This window comes from Varroa jacobsoni, unplaced genomic scaffold (genome assembly GCF_002532875.2).
Source record: "Varroa jacobsoni isolate VJ856 unplaced genomic scaffold, vjacob_1.0 scaffold_1121, whole genome shotgun sequence".
In the NCBI taxonomy this organism is placed as follows: domain Eukaryota; kingdom Metazoa; phylum Arthropoda; class Arachnida; order Mesostigmata; family Varroidae; genus Varroa; species Varroa jacobsoni.
In genome coordinates, this window is record NW_019214023.1 from 112,911 (window position 1) to 124,851 (window position 11,941).

Consider the following 11,941-nt stretch of genomic DNA (forward strand, 5'->3'; position numbering starts at 1 on the left):
TACACCCAAAGGGTTTAAAGGAAGACACAGTATTATTGACGCGGAGACAGCGTTTATTGAGCAGATTGAATAAAATCAACCGTTCAAAAGTTGCATTAGGTGTATGCTTCCGAGTAGATTCTCATAACATCAATGTTTCATTTTTGTCTGACTATAGCGACATCTATCGCGCTTCTTTGGGCTACCTCCAATGTTTTTTTTACATTCATTTATTCAAATATTCGCAATTTTTAATAAATGCTTTAATGTTATGTCCAGCTCTCCATCATAATTTCCAACTCTGAGCACAAATAGGATTACCGTTTTGGGAGTTAAGCTAGCTTTCGTTTTCGTTCGGTCTGACTAATTTAGCAAACAAAATTAACTTTGAATGAATGAATCTTAATGCCTGTAATGTCACAGGGTAGCTATGTGATTTCGATAAGGAAATAGGACTTACAACATTGTAGAAACGAATAGCAGACAATTCAACGCAATAAGTGCTAACATAGTCACTTCGTAGCCATAGTAGTGGTGTTAATAGTGATGAAAAAGAGGTATACGGAACGCAAACGCAACGACTGAGATATCAGCGTTCAGAGAAACGAAGAATCATTTGAAGGCCTGGCATTAGCAGTAAGACGAAATTGATAAAAATACACATTCTCCTATTAGCAGTAGGGTCCAGTGTCGTGGACGTGGTTATTTATGAATTTCACAATTAATCCAGGTATCCCTGATCAGTATGCTGATGGAAAGGCAGCTAAGCTGTGGGAGGTTTACATCGGAGAGAAAAACGACAGAACAAAACACTACAAAGAGTTTCTTACGGGAAAATTGAGAGAGCTTGGCATTCATCATGTTCTTGATGTCGCTTGCGGTACAGGGTTAGTAGTTCTGTAACTCTACTAGTAACATATAACGAAGTGTTCTCCGTGTGAGTAGTACTTTTGGAAATAAAAAAAAATCTGATTAATAATATCTCCATCTAAACTATAAAATCATTTCGAACCACTGTGGCACGTATTTTATTAACCAAGGTAGTAAACAACCCTCTTATGACCTGTATCAAACTATTGTAGACCTATTTTTAACAGCGTTTTTCTGTGATGTATGCACATGTACGCCGTACTTCAGGATTGATTCCATAATGCTACTTGAAGAAGGCTTCCGTGTGACCTCAACTGATGCTTCCGATCGTATGCTTAAATACGCTTTGAAGACACGCTGGAATAGACGGAAGGAGCCCGCCTTCGATGATTGGGTTATTGAAGAAGGAAACTGGCTTACTCTACCCGACGACATTGTCAAACCGCCTGGCGGTACGTGAGTCCTCAATGTTCCACAATTTCTAGTCAATTCTATCATTACTTTTACCGTTAGCATGCTATTCAACCCTCGGATGCCAAAAGTTTTACTTGCAAACGATATAACAGATAGCCTTTCCAAATGGTCTGAATTTTCGGTCTCAGAAGACCGTTTAGATACTGTTGATCAATATGTTTATTTGACACTCTGCGTCTATACTTAAGTTGTTGAGACAAGTAACGGGAGTATTGGATCAAAAAGATTTCAACCCATATAAAAACTTAGGCTTGTTGACATAAAATAAACAAAAACAGATATTCCAGTAAAGAAGTTCATATTTTTTATGAAGTTTCCTTCAGTTGCGTAAAATTATATTTTTATATTGAAAGTACTTTTATTTCTAGCATTACGTTACGTTATGATTTTACAGGTTTTGATGCTGTTGTGTGTTTGGGTAACTCATTTTCGCACCTGCCTGATATCCACAAAGATGGACAGACACACGTGCGGGCCATTCGCAACTTTTGGGAAATGATCAAGCCTGGAGGCTACCTAATTATTGATCATAGGAATTATGATTACATCCTTGACAAGGGCAAAACGCCACCCAACTCCATATATTACAATGTATGTAGTGAAAAAACTATTCAACAATTTCGCACAAATGGAGCTTACTTTGTCTATTGGTCTCAATAAAATTGCTATGCATTCATCTGTGATGGGCATGCTAACAGTGAGATTCGAATGACTTTAATGTTACTTAAGGATGAAATTCCTATTTAAATTCTTTACTATGCTCAATATTTCTGCTTATAGAATCGTTTCCTTACAGTCTAAGCATATCAAATCGATCGAAACGGGGGTTCTCCTTCTAAACAACAAGCCGCACCAAGTTTGCCTCGACTACCACATGGACGTCAGCGGCCTTACCGGAAAGTTTGATAAGCAGACAGATTCGGAATTTACCAAGAAGGTGAGTAACTGACTAATAAGTTTTTGGCTCTCCGCAAATCTAATCGTATGATGAAATGCAAGAGGGATCAGAGTATTCGGTTGTCTATTCATTCTAACCTATTCAAGCGGAGGTAGATTAGATTTACAGTAGTGAAGAAGTGTACAGTTGGCATTATCCTGTCGAAGACGAGAAGTAGGAAGTTACAAGCACACGCAGTGCAAAATATGGTTGAAGTACCCTAGTACGAAAGGCTGGTTGAAAGTTCAGGTAATTATATCGCCCTTATAATTACACAAAGTTCTTTTTCTCTATAGGGTCGTTATGATGGCGAACTAAGTTCGTATTTTCGATTGTCGTACTTCCCACATCGTCTCAAGGACTTCCATTCGATGCTCACGGAGGTATTCGGTAAACAAGTCCGCCATGAAACGTACGGAGACTTCCAGCCGCTCCACGCTATCCAGGACCCTGCCTTCTATATCCACATCATACAAAAACAAGGCGAATCAAACTAAACACCTTCAGTGTGAATATGGCTTTAGGCACGTTTCGTTAAATTTAGTAGGACATGGGTGATGTGCTGATTCGGAAAAATTACAGAAGATTTGTTTAATCAACATTAGCTGTACAAGAATGTTTGTAAGGACAAAGACTTTCCATTTCCGCTTACGTTTGAATACTCCGACATACTAGCGTTTAAGCAGACCGCATATGCTTAATAAATGAACTCCAAATGTTAAGTATGTGTGTTTCGGTACTTTCAGCAGGAGTCAACGTTTTATAATAACCGGTGTAATCTTAGAAAATACTCGAGGTACAACAATAGTACATAGATCGTATGTAAATTCTCATCGTTCATGATTTGTTAGAACATATAGACACCATGTTTAATATATCTGCTGTTGAAAGAGGTTCTAAATTTTCAGTGCTGTTGGTGTCCAAGCTAGCACTGGATATTTTGAAATCTCATTATCATGTCTAAGCAGGTTATATAAACTCTTCTGCCAAACATTTTGTACCTTTGTACTATGAGTACAAAGCTTAAAAAAAAAAGTGTTGCTTCTGTTCTGAGCCATAGCTCTGTATCGCATATTGGGATCATTAAAATGGATAATCTTTTTCAATCTGTAACTTGGATACTGGAGCAATTGCAGTACATTTAAAATCGTAGGGTTAAAGCAAAATACATCTGAAGATTACTTTTTATTTGCAATTCATTAAGCGAACGCAATATGTATACTTTTGAGGTTTCAGATACTTCAAGAGGCGAATATAACACTTTTAATACGCGTGTTCTTATAACACTTTCTTTTTATTTTTTTTACAAATTCTTGCGATTGCGTTATGTTATAAGTGTATAAAGCTAACCTGCGTTTTCATGTAGTTGTGGCATACACATATATCATTGATATATCGACAACGGGACCGTAGCAAATAAAAACAACGTGAATATAATAAGTTTCACTTTCCATTTGTATTACAAAATACCATCATTGACTACATGTATTCAGCTATCACCTCTAGGGAGTATATTGAAGGTCTTACTAAAAGCTGAAAACCTACGCAGAAAGTTCTTGACCTTTAATATGTGGCCGCATATGTAAATGTCATTTAGATCACTTCACAGTTTCTCGTTATTGCATCAGCGCCAACGAAATTCGAACTGGTTAATTAAATAATTGTAAAATAATGGTAATGGTAGTAATAAGTGATTGCGCATCTTTAATATGATTTTACTAGCGTAAACCGCCAAAAAATTACAGCATGGTTCTCCGCCAATATTATAAAATAGTATTCTAATTGCAGAAGTTGAAAAGCTGTCTCTTGGCTCATTGCTTAAGTAAAAGTATCTTTGTTTTGGTAAAGTAAAACAAAAGCATTCATTCAGTAATTCATTTGGCATTACAGAGTTTACAGTTCTATTCTTACACTTTAAATTGCATGCGTTCGATATTATTTACGTGACGTCGACGTCACGAACGTCCCCAATAAGGCTCTCTACCTTGAACTACAGTTTATTTATTAAACATGAGTAATATTACATGTCCGTGTGCTACCAGCATTTGGCTTGAAGTGACCTTCGGATATCAATGAAACTTCAAAGTATGCATCGATATGCTATACCGATATTTTGTTGTGGTACACACATTAGAAACGATTTAGTAACAGTTAACAGATATGCTCACAGTAGCGCCCCTTTATAATATAATCGTGAGCAAAAGCTTAGGTAGGTTTTTGCACTACAGGCACCTATTTGTCCTTCAACGAAGTATAATATACCCAAATCCTAGGTAAGCAAAAACCTTTTCATCAATGGCAAAGAGCACTAGTGTCTAGAAAGCATTTGCTGCCATTTAAACTTTCCTGTCACGCTAGAGTTGACAGTCAACTCAAAGCATGCTTTTTGTGCAACGGACACTACATACATTTATATTCGATAATACAATGATAGCATTCCATTGTATATACGCTAAGTATCTGATATTAATCTAGATTTTGCCCACAACTAAGCGAACGGTGGTAGTACCCTGCGCTTAAATACGATTATCAACTAATCCTACTATATTTCATATACACCGTTTTTAAAAGCAGCAAATGAAATAGTGAAATAAAATGCTTGCGAAGTGTTTCTAGAAATAGTTCGAACCTTCAAAGGATCAAGGACAGTCTGGTAGAAACAAGTACTCGCTGACCGGCGGAAGGTGCAGATTTCGAACATATTCTTTTGTTCATTGATACCTGAAAAAGCTTTCCAACTCGTTGTTTGCGATTGTACTTGGTTAACATTATTTAAAGACAAGTGGCAAAGCAGCATTTGAAGTTCCACGTCGCACTAACTATTTTGCCTTAGGCTTTTTCCTATTGAATCCCGACGTCGTAGTCGAATCTGACCGCGTAAAATGTTGTGGGATTCCACCGTTCATAAGCACTCCCAGATGATGTCGGAGTGACCAACAAGCTGAATTTTGGCATATAATTCTACCTAACGTTACACCTAAAAGAAGGACGAAGCATTCCACAATAGCAAATAGAAGTCTCATAGCAAACACAGCCCACAGCATCAAATGCTGCCGCAGAATGAAGCAGCTGAAGCACTGTGACGTCATTCGAAGGAGAAGAATTGCTACAAAAGAGCTTTTAGGGAGGCCCCGTCTCAACACTGATGGTAAAAGAAAGGCAATCAGAATGTGGCCGCTAAATGTGTTCAGGATAACGCGAATACCTGGCAGCACGAGACTATTTCCTGTTGTACCAATAAAACCCGCCCTCCATTGAATCTGTTGGAATGTGTGTTGATGCCCCGTTGCAAAGAAAACATTCGACATCAGCGCTACGGCTAAAGCGCCCTCTAACTCCTCGGGAACTGCCCTATAAATATGCATAAGCAAAAGGCAGGCTGTAGCAACTGTTAATGAAGGTACTCGAGATGGACTCGTGTAGACGCTTAACATTAACGTTAACCCAACGGCATGCAACAATACGTAATTCAGACGCAGCGTTACCCGATCCATCGCATACTTTCGGTGTAATACGAGTGCTAGTTGAAGGCCTAAAAGACACAAGAAACTTGCGTTTGGCAGGTGTTCTTTATAATTGCCAAAAGCTTTCAATTTCGCTTGATCCTGTATATGCAAGAACCAATAGGCAAGCAAACAGCAGGCACCAACATTTAGTAGTACAGTTATCGTCTGAGCTCCGATAGAGTTTGCATAGCTTCCGGGATCTTTAAAACCAGTTTTTATGCACCAGATAGCTACTCCAACCAGAGCAACGACGCAAACCACTGCGATTATTACACCGAGCGGATCCATGATGTGCTCATCAAGTCTAGCATCCGGCTGACATCCCTGCTCATAACGGCATATCCAGCCGTACGGTGTAAAGATTCGTATGGCTGCCATAAGTGCGATTATGACCAGTAAGTTACACCAGTTGTGACGACTTGCGACCATCGCAAGGGCAGCTAAACCCTGGAGGAAGTATAAGCTCGCTTGGTCTTCGTTAATAATAAAGCTATTTGAGAAATAGCCCAGACACGATACCCCAGTTGTTAGGATAACCACCCAATTGTACATCGCTTTTTCAGAGAACTCAGGGGGCGGTACTATCGAATTGCTATTGTTGTTGCTGTTACTAAAGGCATCTTTCCTCGCAGACAAGACTGCGATAAGAGTAGCAACTGACAAATGCAGAAGTCCGAGGCCCATGAATGGTATGTTAAATACGGTAAACACACTCCGAGCGACAGCTTGTACCTGACTTAAATACTTCGTGGCGGCACGGTGTAATGAAGTGGCACTGAGCGAATCGTTGAAATTAACTGCGAGAACATCCCATAGCCGGTTAAGCTGATGGGCTTTATGGGTATGTGGTAGCAGTTTCAGTAAATGACCTGAAACATTGACGTAACGTTGGACCTGTTGAACATTGATCCATAGGGCAATAAGTTCGTTGCCCAGAGGTGGTTGTGAAATGAACAAAGGTTCTATGACACGGCCTAAGCTTGAAAATGGTATAGGCAGCCCAAGAAGCAACGATAGGGTAGGCACTAAATCTATCTGCGACACCTTGGATTCATCTAGCTCAACGTGCCGCACAAGAGGTTGCGACAGTGAAGCCTTTCCATCAGTTTTACCTGATGCTGCAGTCGTAGCAGCACCACCAGGCGCATACATGAATAAAGCTGCCGTGATCTCATCCTCAGCATCGCCCCCGTGATCGCCTGACAGCGTCATTCCATGATCTCCAAGGACTATAAGTAAGTCTGTTTCATGTAATTGGCTGCTTATGTTTGCAACGACCCGATTCATTTGACTAAGTTTGCTGGCCATTTCTGGGTGGTCCTGATGATGCCAGTGTCCGCAATGGTCGACGCCAAGGAAGTGCGCAATCAAAATGTCAACATCGGACTTGGCTAGTTCATCGTAGATGTGCGAGATGATACCTGCAAAGCATAGAAAGCAGAAAAGCAAAAGCAAAACATCAGGCAATCATTGAAACTTAATTCTATTAAAAATAGGGAATTGATAAGAAAATCATTGATTAAGATTGAACGATAGATATGTAAGTTTTGAATGCGTGAGGTCTCCGGTCATCATAAAAATGAAACAGATATATCTCACGTCACGTACATACCATCATCAACTGTGTGGAGGTCGTGTACAACAAAAGACGGGAATGGATAGCTTCGGTGGAAAGCGCCGGGTAAGAGATTCATCCAAGTGTCATCTCCAAGAAACACTATTCGTTTGCCATTGTCAGCCATCTGACGAATCTAAATTTTGAGGAAAAATAACACTATATATCTTATAGGTTCTAACATGCCTTAGGTGAGATTGTATGTCTATTCTTGGAATCATGCGTAGCAGATGGTCCAGTTAATTTCTGCAATTGAAATGGCAAATGCAATATGTAATACAAAATAGGAAATACAACATGTTATAGAAACTCAAGTAATTTCCTAGTCTTGTACGTAACAAGTCCAATTGGACCTGGGTGTGGCAGGATCTAGTGCCTGAGAAGGCTCACCCTTCCTTGACTATTGGACTGTTGGATCGAATAAGATTATTCGTCATTAAAGTTTAATGCAAGTAGTAGATATCTTAAGGTGTCGTTGAAAAAGGCTTTGCCTTATTACAGATACCTATAGTATTTCCAGAAGAAAGGTTGGAAATATTTAACGAATGTATATAGTATTGGAAGTAAACATTTATTTCTATTAGCTACAAAATATGCAATTCACGGAGACTTGACAGAGATGCGAGAAGCCACAGACTTTTCTCTAACGTCAACTTATCTCTCTAACCAGACGTTAGCGTCCTGCCGATATACAGAAATACGCATTTGCACAAATTGAACAATTGAAAGTAAAACTCGGAAAGCAAAGTTACTTAAGGCAATTAAAGTTAAAAAAAATTTGTTAATAAAGTAAATAATTCTCATTCCTATTCCCAAGTGAAATTATGCTCTACGCTAATCGATCGCAAAGTACATGTACAGCAGGTAGCTGCAAGTGTAGCCATGTTGAAAGGTGTATACTAACTAGGTTATCTTCAATGATTGCCGTTTGATAAAAGTTTGTCGCAGCGTCGATGAATGTTGGCATTCCGCCGGTCATGAGCGCCGTCAGTCGCTGAAGAGTCGTTGTAGGCGAGTCGGCGACATAACGCGCATGATATGTTGATTGTGGATAGCGAAAACGAAGTTGTTCAAAAATTGGCATTTTGTTCGCCCAATGCGCGTGGATATCGTCGACAGTGACGGTAAATTCGTATTTTAACGCGTCAATAATCAGTATGACTGTACGGTTGAAACGAGGCTCGCTCCAACATAACCCTTGAAGCTGGATATTGTGAAAGTCTCTGAGGTCATGACAGTCTGACTTTTTCATCGAAAGATTTCGATGCAGAAAAAAGCCCCGGCAAAAAAGGTATGCACCAAGAAAGAATAGAAACAGAATTGACCCGTAGCGAATGTTGGGAACCGGCATCGTAGATATGCAACTAAAGTACTTTTGTTTAGAAGAAGTCCAGTATCCACCTTATTTACTTCATCGTTTAATTACCGGTCAGGTCATTTGGCCAGGTCCGAACACCACTTCGATCGTAATCCAATGTGCGGACACTAGAATTAGTGGAATCCGTGTTTCTTGAACCCATGTGGCTCCTATCTTCTGGAGCTTATCGTGCGAATCACTCAACACAGCCACAGTATTCTCTCTCTCATAAAAAAGCGGTTTAGAAAAACTGGTGTTTTCCTTTTCGTAATGAAACAACGTCCCGTGTTTACACACGCACTTCCAACCGGTCAGTTTCCCGATTCCATTCGACTGTTCGAATGTCGTGGTTTCCTAGACGACCAGACACGTCCAAGTAAAACGAACGGGTGTCTAAGAAGAGAGATGAGCTAGTCAGCTGGCAAACCGAGATAACATATCGATAGCAGGAGTGCCCTAATAATGTGAGCGGCACAAAAGAGCCAAGTGCTTAATAAGTGGCTGAAGAGGGATGGTGCTATAACACGGTGACGATGTTCACAGTATCGGGCGGTGCAGGCTGAATGGCTCATTGTTGACACTAACGCATATGACGAAACTTCAACCAAATTTGAGCCGATTGAAGAACTTGTTGCAAGACCTGTAGACTTGCGCAGTGACCAATTCCTGTTCACAATGATTTAAGCTAGTTTTACGCCGCAGCGAAACAGCGAAGCGGAACAAGCGTTTATTGAATGTCGATGGCAGTCACGTGCGTCAGTGTGCCCTAAATCCTGACAGTCTAAAATAACGGTTCGTATTGTAACTAGGTGGGCGTTAACGATATTCGGTGAAAAGAGACCGGCAAGGTCAAACAAAGCAAAAAGAAAAACGCCGATATCAGTGCAAAATGGAGGATGCGGACAGAATTATCGTTGAGCACTTGCAGCAAGTGAGATGCAACTTCGAAGTTAAAAGTCTGAAAGATTTTGAGGCTGACAAAACTCTGGAAGCCGTAATCAAGTTGCTAAAGGCCATAATACCGGATTTTTCAGCTCCGACCTCTGTGCCCCATAATATGGTGGCCAAATACAACATTGGAATGAAACTCGCCGATGCTATCGTTTCATTAGGCTTCAAGGGCGAACTAGGTTATCAGTCTTTCTTGTACTCGAACGAAGTTGAACTTAGACGAATATTTAGCTTCTTAATTGAGAAGTTACCTAAAGATGAAAAAGCATCGCCCGTGCAAACAACAGGTTTCACATTTAAAAAGGCGTTTGCCTCAGCGCTCAGGGTTGAGCTAGAAAAGCCTTGGTTGCCGCCGTACGCTCGTAGCGAGAGTGTCAAACGGCCATTTAGACCAGTATCGATAGATTTAACAACTGACGTCGTCGAAATTGCAGATCGACACACGTTGATTGCTAGTATACTCCAAGCAAATGCATCACTTCGTGCAAAGATTTCGAGACCGAGTCACGAAGAGTTTTCTCGGATAGTTGAGATGGTTCAAGAAAAAAAGGCCGCCTCACCGTCGCTGCAAAAGGAATTTCCGATGGCTGAAGATGCACGAGAGGACGTAATGGAGCAGGAAGAACCTAAAGCCGTTGAGGCTGACGTGTCTGCGCTGGACGAGTTGTACGCTATGGAACAGCGTAGTGTCCAACTTAGTGAAGAACTAGAAGTAGCCGACCAAGAGGTGGAAAAAATGATGAACGAAATGATCAATGCTCAGGTGGCGTTGGAGGAATTTGAATCGGTTCTAGAAAAGGAGAGGCAGTCAAGTAAAATTCGGTTGAAAGCCAGTGAACTTATCGACGAGCATGGTCCTGAAGGTGCCCTAAAGTTCTGTACGAGCTATCTGGAGAACTTACAGGCAAAATCCTCAAAATTAGCAATGGAATGGGAAGAGCATCGCCAGCCAATGATTGAGAAGTTGAGGCGGTTACGTCAAGAGAATTCGGCCAAGTGGAGTGCACAGCGAAATAAACGGGAACGAATAGAACGTTTAGAGCGCCAGCGGCAGCGGATGGTGCAGGAATACTCATTGAAAAAAGTATTGGTCAAGCAACTTGAAGCTGAATGGGATAAACTCAGTCAGAAGGATGCAAACGTGACCCAGTGCAGCCAATACCTGTCGCGTATTCACGAAATTGTCGCTAGCGTGGCCCGACAGCGAGAAGACATCGAGAAAGTCCTCTTAGAAAATCGGAAACAACAGCGGGAAATGAATTTGTTATCGGACCGATTGGAGAGAACGTTTGCTGCTGCTGAAATATTTTTTAATCGGCAATCGGCGAAAATCGAGGATGCCAAGAAGGTCCACCAAAATATTACCGAAATTCATAGGGACTGTAAAAGTATTTTCGAAGCCGTTGAAAGTAACGGTATAATTCAAAGGGAAATTCGTGACTTAGAAGAGAGAATCGACAAAGAAAAAGAATCTAAGGTAGTTGAGAATCTGGCCAGAATTTCAGCGGACTTTAATCAAATGAAGATGGAAAACGACGCCATTGAAACAGAGCTGACGAAAAAAGGCATCATTATCGCACATATTTAGTGTAGATTGTGTGACTTGTCGGGTATCATAAGGAAACGATATTATCGATAACTAGACAAACAGATTGATACCAAATGCTGACAAATTGATTCTAGATGTGAAACAATTCACAACGAACGAATAAAACAAACAAATGTAGTACTCTTTCGTCGTGTTTACTCTTGTTACGGACGAGTGCGTAAACGGCTGATAAACTTAACTCCTAATGTCAACTTAGGACGGGACAACGGCGAGGAAATATTGTGCAGGTAGTCCTTACAACCATTTGCTGATGAGCACTTTACCACCTCTCAATCTATGTTTGCTAAGCCCGTGAACGGAGCGACTGACTATTGCGCTGAGATTAGTTTATTATAATTATGGTTGTTTACGCTTTCAAGCGATCAAAAAGTGATTCTACTTAGCACCTTTAGGCTACAGACTGATTAAAGTGTAGCCCTAAACGTATGGCACCATCGAACCTGAAAGGAACCTAGAATATTAGCGTCCATTTAAGCTAACGAGTGGCTAGAGCATAGAATAAACATAGCTCTTGTCCCTCTTGGTGGAGGAACGGTCGTATTCTGTATATTTAAGATGCGACTTTTCTACCATGTTCACTACCATTCAAAACTTCAGTTACCATTTATTGAACAAATATAAAAAGGCAAAAGCAAATTAGTTG

General features: G+C 40.5%; 3 protein-coding genes across 3 annotated transcripts in view; 2 read left to right on the forward strand and 1 right to left on the reverse strand.

Moving 5' to 3' along the window:
• The window catches only part of Gnmt (Glycine N-methyltransferase), a 4,576-nt gene extending 870 nt beyond the window's left edge, over nucleotides 1–3,706 (forward strand). Inside the window, exons 2-6 of the mRNA XM_022844677.2 lie at nucleotides 710–866; nucleotides 1,117–1,301; nucleotides 1,718–1,914; nucleotides 2,120–2,260; nucleotides 2,557–3,706. Of these exons, the coding sequence (XP_022700412.1) occupies nucleotides 710–866; nucleotides 1,117–1,301; nucleotides 1,718–1,914; nucleotides 2,120–2,260; nucleotides 2,557–2,757 (881 nt within the window). The 3' untranslated portion in view covers nucleotides 2,758–3,706. The remainder of the gene's footprint in view (nucleotides 1–709; nucleotides 867–1,116; nucleotides 1,302–1,717; nucleotides 1,915–2,119; nucleotides 2,261–2,556) is intronic.
• Nucleotides 3,416–9,091, reverse strand: PIG-O (phosphatidylinositol glycan anchor biosynthesis class O). Its single transcript, XM_022844672.2, has 3 exons — nucleotides 8,286–9,091; nucleotides 7,379–7,517; nucleotides 3,416–7,187 (listed from the first exon to the last, which is right to left on the reverse strand). The coding sequence occupies exons 1-3, from the start codon at nucleotides 8,730–8,732 to the stop codon at nucleotides 5,080–5,082; spliced, it is 2,694 nt and encodes an 897-aa protein (XP_022700407.1). The 5' UTR covers nucleotides 8,733–9,091; the 3' UTR covers nucleotides 3,416–5,079.
• A 150-nt stretch (nucleotides 9,092–9,241) lies between these two features.
• Nucleotides 9,242–11,418, forward strand: LOC111266851 (coiled-coil domain-containing protein 22 homolog). The gene has a single exon (XM_022844673.2). It carries the CDS (start codon nucleotides 9,628–9,630, stop codon nucleotides 11,275–11,277), a length of 1,650 nt encoding a protein of 549 aa, XP_022700408.1. The 5' UTR covers nucleotides 9,242–9,627; the 3' UTR covers nucleotides 11,278–11,418.
• Nucleotides 11,419–11,941: the final 523 nt, after the last annotated feature.

What these genes read in the sequence shown, in the direction of transcription:
- PIG-O (XM_022844672.2), bottom strand. Translation starts at nt 8,732, where the DNA reads ATGCCGGTTCCCAACATTCGCTACGGGTCAATTCTGTTTCTATTCTTT. An exon ending in CAATCATTGAAGATAACCTA is followed by an intron (nt 7,518 to 8,285) that starts GTTAGTATACAC and finishes CTCAAAATTTAG; the next exon opens with ATTCGTCAGATGGCTGACAA. An exon ending in CCTCCACACAGTTGATGATG is followed by an intron (nt 7,188 to 7,378) that starts GTATGTACGTGA and finishes TATGCTTTGCAG; the next exon opens with GTATCATCTCGCACATCTAC.
- LOC111266851 (XM_022844673.2), top strand. Translation starts at nt 9,628, where the DNA reads ATGGAGGATGCGGACAGAATTATCGTTGAGCACTTGCAGCAAGTGAGA.